This window comes from Andrena cerasifolii, chromosome 4 (genome assembly GCF_050908995.1).
Source record: "Andrena cerasifolii isolate SP2316 chromosome 4, iyAndCera1_principal, whole genome shotgun sequence".
In the NCBI taxonomy this organism is placed as follows: Eukaryota; Metazoa; Arthropoda; class Insecta; order Hymenoptera; family Andrenidae; genus Andrena; species Andrena cerasifolii.
The window spans coordinates 17389006-17405461 of record NC_135121.1 but is presented as its reverse complement, the minus strand read 5'-3'; the positions used below and the strand labels follow the sequence as shown (position 1 = coordinate 17405461).

General features: G+C 41.4%; 1 protein-coding gene across 6 annotated transcripts in view; it reads right to left on the bottom strand.

Annotated features, from left to right (window-relative positions):
* Nrx-1 (neurexin 1) overlaps window positions 1-16456 on the bottom strand; it is a 429130-nt gene that overhangs the window by 244173 nt on the left and 168501 nt on the right. For all 6 annotated transcript variants that reach the window (XM_076811144.1, XM_076811146.1, XM_076811145.1 and 3 more), the window contains exon 5: window positions 235-378. In XM_076811144.1, the coding sequence (XP_076667259.1) occupies window positions 235-378 (144 nt within the window). The remainder of the gene's footprint in view (window positions 1-234; window positions 379-16456) is intronic.

Here is a 16456-nt window from a genome sequence, read left to right as displayed (position 1 = left end):
CATATTCAGACGTGGGCTAACGACAAATTGCAATCACCATGTATTTAAATGGCAATCTTTAGAGATTTAATTCGGTTAATTTTCAATTTCAAATTGGAGAAAGGATGGGAGCTGAAGCTTCTAATGAAGTATCCTTGCGTATGAAAATGCTTTTGGAGCTTGACTTAATGTCGCTAATGCATAGAAGAATACCACATATCGTACTAACAGAAACGAACTTGACAGTAAACTTACCTGAATAAAACAGAAGTCCATTCGGCTGTCTCGTTTTGAATTGCAAGCTGATGGATTCCTCCGTGCTGAGGACGGGGTCACTTTTGCTCAGATCTATCGTGAGGTACTCTGTTCCCCTAAACGAGGCCTCAGAGGGCGCTTTATCTGCAACAAAAAGAATTCTTCGTGTCACGTTCAGCTCGCAGATAAACCGCAATCATTGCAACGCACAAATAACAAACGTACGTGACGAAACTGTAGTTGAAAAGTTACGAATGCAACGTGGAAAACATTGCAAACTATACGCCAAAGTATGCATATACGCACGTGACTAACAGATAGTTGGAATAATCGGTGGTTCGTGGGGGTGTGCAACTTTCAAGCCAGATAAACTAAATATCTCATTTACAATTCTCGTATTCACTCGTTACGTTTCAAATAATCGAAAACTACTTTATGTAACTACGCATATGTAACACTGTCAACATCCCCCTTCAGTAAACTCCTTTCTAAAAAATTTATGCATTATCGGACGAGATTACTCGAATGCAACACGCTTCAAGTTTCAAACAAAGTATATCTGCGGCACTGTAGTCCGTAGAAAAATCGAACGAACCGCCTGAATAGAACGCCATTTCCGTAACCTTTCACCTACCGGCGACTATAGACCGTTGAATCTCCAAAAGCGTCGAACTTTCTCTTTCCATCTGAGAAAACAGAGACCCCGCGTGTTCGGGGGCTATATCTATACAAATTCAATCTGGAATAGCACAAACTCTGTCTCGAATAATTTAATGGACTCCGCGCAGAGCGACAGAAGAAGCCCTTTCAAACGTTTACTGCTAACGGAAATCCAGATGGAAGCGTCCCCGCGACTCGAAATAAATAAAGCCCCCGGACGGTGACGCGTTGGCATCAGTTTCGACTTAATTAAAAGCAACGAGCAAGATGAGTCCCCCGCTCCCTCGTCTTTCCCCCCCCCCCTTCTTTGTTTTAATACACTCAAGGTTTTTAATTCAGTCTCGAGACGTCTGATCTCGCGTCCGCGGCGAGTGCACGCCGGGGCGAGACCTCTCTCATTATTTTCCATCGTCCCATTGTTATCATGCGGCCAAACAAAAGTGCAGCGAGGCAAGGCCAGGCAAAAAGGCTATGAGACGAGCTTTAATGGCTTTGGCGCCGCGCCAAATCGCGACGCTCCGGGGTTGAATGCACCGACTCGCCGATTGAAATGTTCATTACCACCGCAAATCATCCGCCAATTCGTGCGGGGAGGAGAGGGATGCCACTGCGCGCCGGTCGACGTAGCAGTGGCAACGATTTTCGGGCCACTTGCGAGGGATAATTTGATTAAGGCGAGTTCGATGGCTGGCTGTTCCTTTGATTTTCGATTGTAGGATTATCACTGCGAAGATTCGGCTGTAGGTGTTTATGTAGTGATTGGGTATAAGTAAAAGCTGCGAGAGTCTCAAAGTTTACAGATTTGAGATTTTGGAACATGAGGTCTCAAAACATTACCTCTCCAAAAAAAATGGCACACCTCTTGTTACGAAACCTCAAAGCTGTAAAGGGGTTACTGTAGTTTTTTCTATGTATTCAGACCTTCTAGATACTATAGGAGATGGGAGTAGCAGGGGTCCGTTCTGAGTATTATTGAAATTTGAGAAAAAGGGAGCAGAATTTTTAAGGGGTCGTTCTACTTTGCTCGGCCGAAAAATTAAGCTATATTTAAAGATATTTTTCTGAGTAAATACAATATATAATGGAATAAATCTTTCAGTAATTATTAAGCAACTCTTATATTATACAAAAAAAAATTAAAAAGAGTTGTTGAATTTTAATTGCTAGCATTAGGAATTTATGTGAGTAGGTACTTTAAAAATTAAAGGAATACTTATAAGCTGAATCGAAACTTATTTACATATTTTTCTCGATTTGATATGAATTGATGCAAGATATTTATATTTCCACATTTCTAACGAAAGGTAGATTATTGACGAGAGTTCTTCAGGTATTCACCTCCGATTGCTTTGATTTTCGTGTATGTTTAGAGCCCCGAAAAATAACCAATACGTATTTTTTTATTTTTACCTCTGCATATTCAGGGGTTAAACCACCCCTCAAAGTTCATAAGAAGAGGTACAAAAGTTCCTATTAGTTTAAACATATATATAACAATGAGAATTTTTAAACCTCTTCTTATGAACAATGATAAGCGCTTTCACCCCCTAAATATGCAAACGGCCCAAAATAAAAAAACACGTATTTGTTATTTTTCAATCCTCTAAAACGTATCTGAAAACCAAAGCATTGGGTGGCGGACACCTGAAAGCCTCTCCTTGCCTTGGCGGCAGACTGAAGCCTGTCACGCGTGGGCGTTTTTATTATACGATCAATAATAGAAGTTCGTGGAAATGCGTTGTGGGGTGCAGTGCACACGGCAGTGAAAATAATTGCTTATCTTTCGCCTGGTGGTTTTTGCTGGTCATAATAAAAAGAAAGAGTGCAAATGGCACTGAAGCACGCGACACTATCGCCGTACCTGATAACATCGATTATTTTAAAAGTTTACTAGTATTTCCTGCAGTCCTTACTCCATGTAACAATTCAAATTACACGAGGCAAGTATTAATAATTAATCAAGATAGCCATCCCACCACCTATCGCATATCAATTTCACCGGTACATCCGAAGATATTCCCCCTTTCTCGAAGTGTTCCACTTGACGATGTAGCATTGCTCACTTTCGACAGTTTCAGCTCCCCGTAGCCGTCACTTCAATCTCCACGAGAGCAGTGCACGCGTATCAAAAGGATCGCCAAGCTGTTTGCGATTGTAGCGCTCGCTGCTTCGCAAAAAAGGCACTTTCACGGATGGAAAAGTCTGGCCATCCAGCAGAAGATCACCCCCACAGCTTCCGTTTCCTGTCTGAGAGGGGCACGGACGCGAGTACACGCGCATGGACGCGATTTTTCCCGCCGTTCAAAGGGAGGACACGCGTGGAGGTGTCATTAGCCACGTCGAAGGGTAAAATCCTCGGAATCCTCTTTCTGCCCTCCCGGTTTCAAGCTCGTTCGTTTCTGTCCGTTCTAAAGAGGGAGAATGAATCATCCCCGGAAGAAAAGCAGCGCGGAGAAAAAGGGCAGGGAACGTGAAGTGTAAAGGAAACGGCAGCCAGCGCCTAATACCATTAAACAAAAGTAGTTTGCATCGACTTCGTTGAAGAGACTGCTTGCAGGCTGCACGTGAGGAAATGTCCTTTTGACGCTCCACGGGTAACCCAGTCTCCTGTAAATTTCTTCTTCTTTGTAGGTCGTTTGCAAAGGGCTTCAGGGTTAATCTTTCATTCTGTCCTTGATGGGATATGCTTGCGTCTGGTGTGCACTGTTTCGCGAACGGTGTGTGTTTGGTTTGCTGGCAATGTGGAGATTCCAACTTCGAACTTTGCGCCGGAGGCACTTTGGAATAAAGGAAGTATCGTAAGGTTTGATTATAAGAAGCTGAAAATACTGGCGAAACCACTTTCACGTGGGGGGGATGGAAGTAATGGAGATCAGTAGACAGTGTTATATTCACTCTGCGCTTCAAACTTTCAGGTGTATCTACAGTTTGATAGTATAATATAAGGCTTAAAAGAAGAAGACTGCGAAGGAAAGTTATTTAACGTACTGGTGGCGGATAAAACTCGAGTGCGGGATGCGAAAGTTTCCTTCTCGTGTCTGAACTATTCTTGGTAAAGAGTTATCGATTTTCCACGATGCAAAAACTGTGTTGGTTTTTTTCAAGGAATATCACATCGGAGTGCAGATATGCAACGCCGAAAGTCGAAACGCACTTCGGGAAACGCGAAGTGTAAAATTCAGGTAAAAATACGAATTGGTAGCTCGGGATAGAAAGTTTGATAGACGTTTCATCGCCCTGTATGTAATTCGCGCTCCCGACTTTTTTCGCGCGAAATTTTTCTGTTTACGTTCCATCCGAAACGGGAAATTGAATTTCTCGCTGAAGGAGCCATGAATAGCAGTGAAATTGAAACGAACTGGCACAAAGGTCCTTCGGAAAATATCAAATGAACGAAGTGAGTAGCAAATGTTGCGTTCATCAAGATTGAAACAAGCTCATTTAATACTTCTTTGGATAGGCACCCTTTCATCCACTCAATCAACCATTTCTACACACAAAAGCTCTCCGAACATAGCAATTAATACTCTTAATAATCGAAGCTTCAAAAGTCCTCCTGGAACCTCCCAATCACACCTGCTACACTGCCAATTAATTCGGTGCCACCGGCTCCCACGCAGAAAATGACTGCTACCCACAGAGGCAAGGCTAAGCCAAAGCAGCAGAGCAGATCAGAACGTAAGGTCGCGACGCGAGAGAAAGAAAGGCAGCGAGGGAAGAAGGATGGAGGTCGATGGTACCAGGAGTGTCGAAGTGACTTAACACGATGCTATTAACCGAGGCAAAGCTCATTAAATACATGCGGTTGACGCTAACACGATTCTCCTATTCATTGGGCAGCAGTCGAGACAAGCCAGCCGGCTCGAGGAGAACTTTTCAGCACGCGATACCTTCGCGCTTCCTCGCCGGAGGAGCAAAGCTGACAGGGGGCGCGCCAGCGAGCGGCGCAACTGGAGCGAAAAGGAGGGGTTGCTGACGATGGGGCTGAAACGACGTTAAAGCTCCGGCAGCTACGACTAATTGTGAAACACCCCCTCGATGCACCGCAGCCGGCTTGAATTATGGAGGAAGTTCGACAGTCGTTCCTTGGACGCGTTCACCGCGAGTTTCTTTCACTGCCGATCCGATTTATGGGGAATATTAGTCGTACCCCTGCCCTCCTCTGTGCTTGTGTTTGCTGCAGCATAGACGCTTTCGAGGTGAACGCAGTGGCTTGTGATTCTTGGATAACTGAGGGCGGTTTCCCGCCCACGAACAAGTGAATAAAGGGCATTTTTCTTGGATTCATTTAGGGGGTCTTCTACTGTGGCGTGCGATTTTTTTACCTTCTTCCAGGAATCTTTTTTTGTGGATTTAATAGAAGACTTTTATTAGATTGGGTGCAAGTAGATTGTAGTATTGACCGATTGGGCCCATCTTGTGCACACATCTTCAACAGATGTGTCGCTATAGTCTCTAGCAGAATTAGGCCAAAATATTGTCTTTTGTAATTTTTTTTAATTTTGTAACCCGAAAAAGACAAAGAAAAATCGTGAATGTCGTCACTTATTGTTCAAATTACAGGAATTTTAACAATTTTGGAAATTTCAATCCAAATCTGCTAACAACGATAGTCATGCCCGTATAATTTAAGAACCTATTTTTTTATTTCGGATGAACAGAACGACCAGAATAATGGCAACAAATCGTTTAATATTTTTCGAGATTATCGGTTTTTACGAGCTGTGGCACCCTCTTTATTTCATATCTTCAACCAAAAAAAAAATTTATTCATAGTTTAAGATATAATAAAAACACAGTAAAAGGTTCAGCATAAAAATCTTTCATTAAGTCCATAAAAAAAATCCTGAATTAAGTTGAAAAAATCGCATGTCACAATAGAATACCCCTTAATGTATTTGGTTGTCTAATACTTTTGGATTTTATTATTCTACTGTATGTGTGGGGTAGATTTTGTTTGAGACAAGTGCGCAGGACCATTGGAGAAATGAATAAACAGTCACTACTTAGTAGTGTGCTTTAAAGAAAACAGAGACTTCTGTTGGTGAAAGGAATGACTGCAAGTGGTTTCCCTAAATAGTGTCTCGCGATGACATTTCACATACTATTTACAGAAGCCGTTAAAATTCATTAAAATTTTGCACAGTTGCGGCGACGTATTATTAATATTTCCCCTTTTACGATGGCACGTGTAGCAACTGTTAGCAAGTGTTTCTGAATTTTGTTTGTCAGGTGTAGAAGTGAGGGGAAGCAGGAGAGATTAGATCGGCGACGGTTGGATTATTAAGTAGATATGCTGCTTTGCCGGATGTTCGCTGTTACCTCGAAAAGTTGCGATATCAATTAAACCAGGATATTCAATTGCTGCGGAAGCGGCTTGATTACGGCGGGACGAGGGGGGACGTTAATTGCACGATACTTACGTCCGCCGTTGGAAATTACTATGAAATCGAACGGTCGATTTGGGCAAGTGCGAGATGGCACGGCAAATGACCATCGAAATGGAGCAAAACCGACTGCGACACACCAATCTGCCGGATATCGTGCAATTAGGGCGTCTGCGAAATACACCCACCCGAAGGCCCGGCATTTTATGGTAATTACATTACGCTAACTGGCAGCCGCGTTACTTTGCAATTTAACAGGCATTCAGCGTTTTCCTGCGACACCATTTTTTGAAAGCGTTCCGAACACAGCTGCAGCGAATGATGCTGCGAGGATGGAATAGAATCTTGGGAAGAGTTCAACGGGTATACTGTGAAAGATTTTTTAAAATAAACTGCGACCTTTTTAGGAAACGATCTTTTGGATGCTCCAATGTCTGTTGGTTGTGTTGGTTAATATATGAGTTAGAGGAACTCTAGGTGGAAAAGCTTTAAGTAATTTATTTTGGGAAGAAAGTTAGCCATGTCGTCGATCTGTAAAACCGTAAGAAGAGATCTACGGTGAAAGCAGAGAATATTTGAGTACCTAAACTTTTATGCAGAATTCTACTCGGACTAATTATACTTCCTAGTTATGAATAAATTATTGTGTACTGCCTGCGTGAGTCACTGATACCGAAATAAAATTTTGATCCTACCAGTTCCAAAGTTATTTGGCAGCCTTTCACGTAGAAGATTCTGGCTACGTAGCTACCATCATTTTTCAAAGTAATAGCTTGAATCGTGAAATTTTAATAATTTTACTGAGATGAACCAGCCGATTAGAATACCCTTTTATTAGCAGAGGTAGTCCTCAATGGAGATGTGCTAATAGGAATTCTCATTACTTACTAAGAGCAAGCGGTGTGAACCGTAATTAGCATTCCTCCCTTTCAATGTGTCCCTGCAATATTGGTGGAAACTGGTAGCAGGTTAATAATCTCCACGTCTACGTCATCTGCGTTGTACGCGGACACCTTTGTACTCGAGAAAGCAGCTATGCATTGCATTATGAAGCTTTATTAATTATGCTCTATTCACCGGGGAACCTGTAATGCGCGTTTTTCCCGTAAGGAGGATAATGACCGATATAAATAGCTCAGCTAAATTGAATATTAATTACTCCGAATTAATCTTGCCTCGCTCTAAACGTTCTATTTCCGTTGTGCTTAATTTTCGGCCATTAATAACCGAAATTGTTCACAATTCCTCTTTCGTGCAATCATTAATTTCATCCTTGTGTCTGTTGTGTCATTGATCCTCTATCTTCCTGCTGTGTTTCATAATGTCTGAAGGAATTCTTGCAAGGAAACATGGGCTTCACTTTTCTTCTCAAGCAAGACACTATTCATTAGGCGTAGCACGTGCGATGCTTAGATGCACGATTTTTGGGCCATGGAAGGTGTAAAATTAAAGTTGATGAAATTTTTGTTCATGTTAAACCGGAATATTGATAAATAATATAATTTAAAGGAAATAAGAATATAATCATTATTACCACTATTTTATTGAAGATGATTTCGATTATAGATGACCCCCTTTGCCACTGGTATTGGTATTTAATTATAAAAATTATACAAATACAGATTGTCAAACGAGGATACCAAATGATTCATTAAAAAGTCTTTCCCTAAGCATGGATGCCCACTATACAATTATGTGATACTGCGATTAGTAAACTGGCCAAGTTTAATCTGTACCTGAATCTGAATAAATTCAATGTTTCTGTTCCACTCGATTAACACAAGTACATACTGTAATTGATATATGTACTTAATAAATATATTGATACTATAAAACTGTTACTATAAAATCTAATATACAACGTTCGAAATTATGCTATTTCAAATACAGTTAATCGCAAATACTATAAATTATGTAGAGGTTGATTTGAATACGTGCTGATTTTCTAATTGCAGTACTACAAGCTATACCTGTGGGAACTATTAAGGATTGCGACAAAATTCTTTTTTGCTAGTTTACTATGCACCAAGGCTCTTTATGCGACAAACCAGGTACCATTTCGGAGACCCATCCTAGGGCCAGGGAACGCATCTCTCTCATTTTTTAAAATGATTTTTTCAAAATTCCTCTAAATAACACTCATTTATAAAAATTCTTTGTTTCACACCTTGCATATGTAGTTATAACGAATCCTAGAGTATTCGAAATGCATGCCTCATTAGTTCATTAGAATTGAGAGAGGAAATAGAATTCAAAATCACATGCTGTGAACTAGAAACTATTCCATTAGATATTCAAAATATTACCCACGCATTTGTACAATTATGATACCAATTATTAATATTCCAAACACAATATAATATGACTTGCGTTTAACTCTCTCATTAATCAGTTATCAGTCAATACACAGTACAGCATACTGATTTCACCATTGAATCTCCAAAAGAATCAAGCTCTTGGAAAGAGTATCACAAAGCAAATGGGTAACTACGGCCGGGTTAAACCTTTTAATTCACGTCGCACCTTTCCTATACTTTAGTGTGTTCTTAGTCTTGTTTTATCGCCACGCCTGAGTTACATCTAGCTGGGCAAATCTGTATGGACGACCTAAGGGCGCAGAGCCCTTTATGCAGACGAGCGAACGATACACACCATTACTAATCCGTATTAATCGCCGGCCATTCATTAGGAAGTCAGCGATGGGTGGCCCTCCTCTGGAGGGGGTGCTCGTGCCACGTAGTTCCGCACCTGGCGCACTCTCACGATCAATCGCACCCACTCCCCTTTTACCGTAAATCTCTCGGCTAAACTCCCACCCACTGTGCACCCCCGGAAGACAATGACCAAGTAAGCTCGAACGTTAACGAAGTGGCGCGTATACGTTCGAAAGTGCAATTAACAAAAATGCATCTAAACATAGTGCACAGCTACGGAGTGACGAAATTCGATGGAATATGAACGCAGGAATTGAAGGACAGAGAGATTGAATAGTTGCACAGTGTAGTGGAAGAAAATTGATTTGCCAGAAAGTTAAGTTCACTGTTTATTGACAGTGTTCTTGTTATCTAATTTTACATTTTCCAGTTATGCAGCAAGATAATCTCAGATTAATCCAGCTGAAGTATTTACTTGAGTAAATACTTCACCCTGCCAAGTGGGGGATTAATGCGACTGAATTCGTGGAAGGCCCTGTGGACACGTTGAACGTGAGACTTAAGTGAAAACCAGGCCACAGTTAAATGGAAAGTTTCCCAATTTCCTCACTATCTCCTTCACAAAACAATGACGTGTCTCCACATTCCTCGAGCAAATTATTTAAACGAAAACACTAACCACTATCCCACTCAGCATCGCATGACTCCAAAAAGGGCAGAATAAAACTTTCAACATTCTGCTCTGATCTTCCTCGCGCAAAGATCACTCTGTAAAATAACTCTATCAATAATCTGTATATATTCCACATCCCTTAAGGATGTATCGAATCTATCTTCAAAATGGTACCAAGTTGATGAAAATTTGTGAGATTGTTCTTTCTAATCTTCCTGACGAGCTCAATTTTTTTTTAACGAATTCACTAAATGGTTGCTGAGTTATAATGATTTTAATTTTCACTGATTTTACACGTACTCTTATGGAAAGAGACGACCTTGACAGATAAAATAGCTGAAAAAATGTTGAAGTAATGGTACCAATGTTTTCAATTTTTTTTTACATGTAGTATATAGGTAGATGAAAATATCTGCCAAGTTTCAATTGTTTTCACTACACCGTTTTAAAGAAATAAATTATAACTCGAGAAAATTGTGAATTCAGGGCATTTTCACTGAAAAAAGTTTAACAAATAATGCTTGAGAAAGTATTTGTAAAGTGAAAAATACCTTGCTAGGAGTAGAAATAAGACTCCAACTGTCGTTCGAGTTCCTTACATCTAGATTTACTATGCGTAAGGCGTAGATATTCAAATATTTCAAATTTCGTATACTTTTGTCTAATTGTACGTCCGATACATCCTTAAACCCGAAACGTCATTCGCACGCAGTGCCAAAACAAGGAGGCTACTTCGCAACCCTCTTTACCCACCCAACAGCGTTATCATTGGTGTCCCGCGAGAAGATTCAACGAGGAGACGATGTGTAACAAAACGGCCCGGGAAATCCTGCGGGGGCGCGCGCGTGGCGTGCCCCCCGATGGTCGGCGTTTCGCTTTTATCACGCAAAATAACGAGCCATAGTCGCGTATAAAAAGTCACCGGGAGATTTTAATAAATTCCGAGGGGCCTGGCAGACGATAAAAGTGGTATTAACTGTGTCGTTCGATCTCATCTGCGACGTCCTCGTTCGCCATCGTCGTCGTCCATGCGGGATTAGCCGAGTAATCTCTCCAAGAGCTTCGAGGACGGGAGTAACGAGATCCCGGGAGGGGCGAAGACCTTTTCTCATCTTGGAAGTCGTGCTTCTCAGCGCGTTTTCTTCTCCCCCCCCCCCTCCCCCGCCTTACGTTCCCCGGTCCCGGCACCCGTCGACCACGCGGAAAAAAGTTTCCACCCGGAATAAACTCCCTCTCTTCCCTCTTTTAAATAGGAAGCTGCTGCTGCTCGGGTTTCAGGTGGAGAATGAGCAGTGCCGGAGAGAAAAGTATTTCTTAATGGGAGCCTGACACTAGACGGGGGACCATCGAGCGGTTAAATGTTCAGTTCCCCCTGTAAACTCCGCGCGAACAATTCCGACCGTTCGATAAATATTTAGAACCCGCTTAAACTTTCATCCATTTTCAAATAGTGACTTGGTGGGGCGGAGGAGGACCGTGGTCCGAACTTAGAACCTCTGCTGGGGGTATCTGGGTTTCCGAAGTGGTGTCGTGAATTTTTCCTCACCTCCCACGGTGAAAATTTTAAATAATTCTGGATTGAGTTCTTTTTTGCTGGGCCCCGCTGCGAGGTTTTGCTGCTTCCTGGTGGAGGGAGTAATGAAACTTCTTTGTGCGATATTTTTTGTTTTATTTTTCAGAGACTGGCGAAGGGTGTTAAAAATGTCTCAGTGGAGGTGTTAAAAATATCCACTGCAATATCATTCGCGTTTATTTCTTTAATGAAATCAGTGATTTATTCAGTGCAATAAATATGCTACGCTTGGTTGGAAAATTTGTGGAATAAAGAAACTAAAACTGAATTATTAACTCAAGAATCTTCCGACTCAGTAAAACTCTCCACAAAAGCAGTCCTAGCGTTTATTTAAATGACAGCCTCGTGATTTCTGAAAGAAGAATTTTATTGCAGTGAAAACAAAGGCCTGATGTAATTACAAGTCCTCCGTAAAAACTCGTTCACAAAAGTGTTTAACAATAGAATTTCCCAGCGAACCATCCAGCAGAGTTTCTTTCATTCTGAACTTCCCTCAATAACGGTTTTCCCTTGGACGAAGCCGAACGAAAAGTTTCTTATAACGAAATAGTCGCAGCGGTGTCGATAATCAAAGTAGTTCCCCCGATGCGGAATAAATACCAGCACCGTTCGTCGCTGACTTATTTAGTCCGCAACACTTCTGCGTGGAGCGAAATAAATTATCTGCAAGCTTAAGCTCGCTCCTCGATGCCAGAGGAAGTGTATAGAGCGCGGAGTGTGGGTACCTACCCCGTTTAATAAATCTCGATGGATCACGAGGATAAGAGTGTACTAAAGACGTCGTTCGATTTATTCCCTGCCTCCTACTTGTTGTATCCTCCATACATCCCAAGGATTATCGAGTTAATCCTAGGAGTCGTAGGACGAGGAGGAGGAAACGAAGGGAGCTCGAAATTGCGAGGGGGTACTTTCAACGGAGCTGATCTCCCCGCTGTTCTCACCGCCGAAACCGGGATATCCAATCGAAATCTCGTAAGGAACACATCGACCCGCTGGAGAAATATGTCCCCCGAAATGCCCGTCGATGTAGAGCCATCCCTTTCCCGCGTTCTTCGGTATAGGTTAAGGGGGACTCGCATTGGGATCTCGTTACCGGAACAAACTTTTTCAGAACTCATTAACCGACCAAGAAGTTGGGCGAAATTTCTGAAAAAATAAGGCGCCGCTGCGAAGTTTCATCCCATGAAATATTACATGTTTCCGTCATTAAAACTTCGACCACTCTTTACTCTAGCTGCAAGAGGAGGATTTTGGATTCGCCGGATCATCTGCGGCTTGTGAAAAGGAGTATTACTTTCGAGGACCCAATTAGAAGCAAGCAATTTAAATATTACCGAATGCTTTTATACCGTGCAGTAGGTATCTCAGATTCTGATCTACTTAAGAACCGAATTCTGCTTGTAAGTTTGCTTTGAGGAGGCGTGCACTTCGAGACTGACGAACAAGCATATTGTTACTTACATTTGTATTTTATGACTTAGAGTATTATGGGAAGTATTATGCTTTTGGAAAGTGTGCTTTTGCTGTCCCAAGTCGTTTTCAGAACCTCTGTGTTGCTAAACCTAGGTTCTCGATCTACGAGATCCTAAAATGGCCTTACAAATGAATTTTTGCAAACATTTGCTTCGATTCCGAAACATTCATCAACAGCATTCGATTTCAGGAAAGGGTACAGGGAATGGGAAAGTTTCCCCAGCTATCTTTCAAGAGCCATCCAGTCCTCTAAAAGGATTCCAATTTATCGTTCACCCTTCGGACTTCATCAAACAGTTGCTGGGAATGGCGGTGCTCGGGGCCAGGGTACAACCCCGCGTTATATCGCGACCAAATTCGATATAAACGTTTAGCCGTAATCGCTCTTATCTGCATTCACAGCTCCTCGTAAACAGCCTTTCGCTATCTGTCGCGGGTGGCGAGAAGACGGGTCCTTCTGCTTTTCCTGAGGAGCTACTCGGGCAGGCTCGTATCTATCGACCTGCTGGCGTTTCGTCGAGAAACGATCGCATCTGCTTTTCCTCCGCTCGAGACGTCGCGGGCGCAGATACGCCACTGATATTTCCGCGCGCTTAATGTCGCGCGTCGTTCGAGGAAACGAACCTTGAAGAAGACGACAAAGGGGGTGGTCGTTCGGCCAGAGGTCGCGTTGCCTCGGGGGACGGGTGGGAATGATACGAGACGCTGGTGGAAAACCCCATTCGCGGATTCCTACGTGGCTCTTCTCGTAGAATTTCACGAATGGAAACGTGTTGGCTTGATAACGCCAATCGAACATACGGAAGTGTCTCGATGCAATGGTACGGCGCTCGACGCGATTCTAAATGTACATTTGTGTTGACTGCGCGAGGGCTGATGTGGAAACGACGAGACTGATTTGGTATGGATTTATTAACCTTTAGAGGACCGGCTTTTTTCGCAAAAATAGTATTTTTCAGTTTCTATATATATATATATATATATATATATATAACAATTTTGGAAACTGAAAAACACTATTTTTGCGAAAAAGCCGGTATATATACAGGGGTTTTGCCGGTCGGGAGCGGTAATACAAATTTTAACATTTTTTCATTTAAAAAATAGAGTATGTCTGGGGGGTTTTGATACTGCTGATCACAAATCTGTAGTCGGATTGTAAAAATATTTGATTTACATGGCAGTTTTACTGACCTACAGGAATGAAAACATACAAAAATTCAGAAAACTTTTTTTTAGCGTTACCGATAGCTTACGACGTAGACGCAGAAAATTTTTGAATCACCTTTTCTTTTTTGTTTTTGTCTTCTTTTTTTGCATGTTTTTGTTTACTGTTTTTCGTATAAAATTATAGTTCCCGCCATAACAACAATATCAAATAACAATCTCGGTGATAGCGAAAATATCAAATTATAGTTTCAGAGATGGCGACAATATCATCAAATCAAATTATGGTATCCGAAATGCATGTGCCGGGAATCTGCAAAGATAAGAATGTCTAACTACTCATTACATACCTACCCTTGGTTTTTTATTTCTATTTATATAAACTATTATTCTGCAAAACGAATTTATAGTCGAACATATATACAAACAATGCCGAGCACTAATGCACACATACGTATTTACACTTTAAATCATTTTTAAATAGTGCGCTTACTCAAAGCCCCAAAAGGGGCTTTGCCGGTCCCCTAAAGGTTAATCAACGGAGTTGGTTGAATTTCCCTGAAAATATAGAACCTCAAAGGTGATACGATTTCCCCAAATTTGGATTTCACATTTCGCCCCCTTTATGTTATGGCCTTTTGGATGTTCTCCACTGTGCAAATGGTGGATTTGTGGTTAAGTTTTAAACAACAAATCATGATCAAATAGCGGGGCTATTTGCCAATAATTTCTTACGCCTCGTTACTCATGCATGAGATCCGCGTTTTAATCGGTATTAGGTAATTACAGTCATTAAGTAAGTAGCTGTAATTACACCATGCCGTTACCATTAGCCCCGATACGTGCTTTCACGTACGCTAATGGAATAATTCTTCTATCAGACTGGAGCATTCGTTTCCAAAGATTATACGCGAGCAATTAATGGACGATAGAGAACCTAAATTAATCTTTTGAATCAGCAGACTCGGCGTGCCATTTCCTGCGAAGAAAAACATTCAGAAATTTAAATTCAACCTAGTAAAATATTATTTATAAATAACGTAGTATCTAATCCAAGTTCACTGCACTGTTTCGGTCAGAATTCTTTTCCTACTATTTGAGTCACTATCTATTTCAACGATTCACTCTCATATATAAGAAATAAACTTTCATTTATCACCTCTAAAATTATCCCTCCCTTCCAAAAAAAAAGTGAAAAATCTCAATATCCCACGAAAATTCTTGCCAGTTTCTAACTACCAGAAGAAGTCTAAAAAAATCTTCCACTGGTATTACAGTGGTTAATGTCACGTAAAACTGCTTCAATAGAACCAGAAGTCACCACTTCAATACTCATCACTTCAGCTTTACAATTCTTGCATGACTCACTCATTATTCAAAATTCACCAATCCCTATATAATAACAGAAATTTCAAAGTACATAAAGTTTACCTCTGACTTGTTCCAGACAGCACCATGCAACTGAAAGATAAATACATATTATTCCTTCCTATCCATTCCTGATATCCTCATCCCAAACATTTGCAATCCCCATCTCCTCGTTCACCATCCCGCCAAGAAAATACACCAGCTAATATTCTACCGACAGCAGTCATCAATCCATTAAAATATTCCAACCAATTAGCATTAGTATGACGTATGTATGCCCCAGTATATCCTTCTCAATCAGCATTCCCTTCGTTTCCAAAGGCCTTTTGATAACTGCGAGCCTCGAATGGCCAAGGGGCCTTCGTCAGGGGAATGAATCTCCAGGAGTGCACAAAGGGACCCAGTGAAAGCCGAATATGCGTTCCTCGATCGATATGAATCGGCGAGATCTTGATCGTGCCGAATGAATACGAATCACGGCGTTCCAGCGGGCAAGTTTTCCTCCACAGCCGAAGATCCGTGGATCCTGCTGAGGGGGGGTTCTCGGTGGCATTCTCCGTTGAATCGTCGCCTGAATGTCCTTGGTTCTGTCTCGGTGCACTGCTTCTGTGCGAGTTCCTCCCATTCATGCCCCGAGTAACTGCGAGGAACGCTCTAAGACGAGTCCCAGATTCGACCGATATGTCGTGGAATACGCCGCCCCGCAACATAAACTCACAATGTGACTGTTCTTTGCGGATTCGAGTTTTATCTGAACCAGAAAAATCTCTTCGCTTTACTCCACATTACGAAGGCCACGAGTTTCTGTTGATTTAGCATTGTTGCGATGATTACTCAGCTTCCTTATGCAAAGCTTTAGTTTCTTTGTTTCTAACATGCTAACATGGTAGATAGTATAAGTCGTTTTAGATTAATCCTGTTTTTACTGTAATTTATTCAAACACTTTAAGTAAAGATCCCAATTGAGGGGGTATTCTGGTCTAGAAATGTCGAAAAATTGATTCTTTGATTTTTTTCTAATGTTCATAGCTCAGAAAATATATTCCATGCGTGTTATTTTTTTAAATTCGAAATCATAATAAAGTTATAAATTATTATTGTCTGAATGTGGACTAAAATGACAGTTTGGAAAAGATCTGCTCAACAGTTTCTTAGAAAAAAATTCCCAACTATCACCTAATTACGAGCGTCCTAAATAGGGCTCTCCCCTTAAAGTGGCAGGTCACCGAAAGGACTCTTCTGCTCACACATTACAAAAATAAAAACT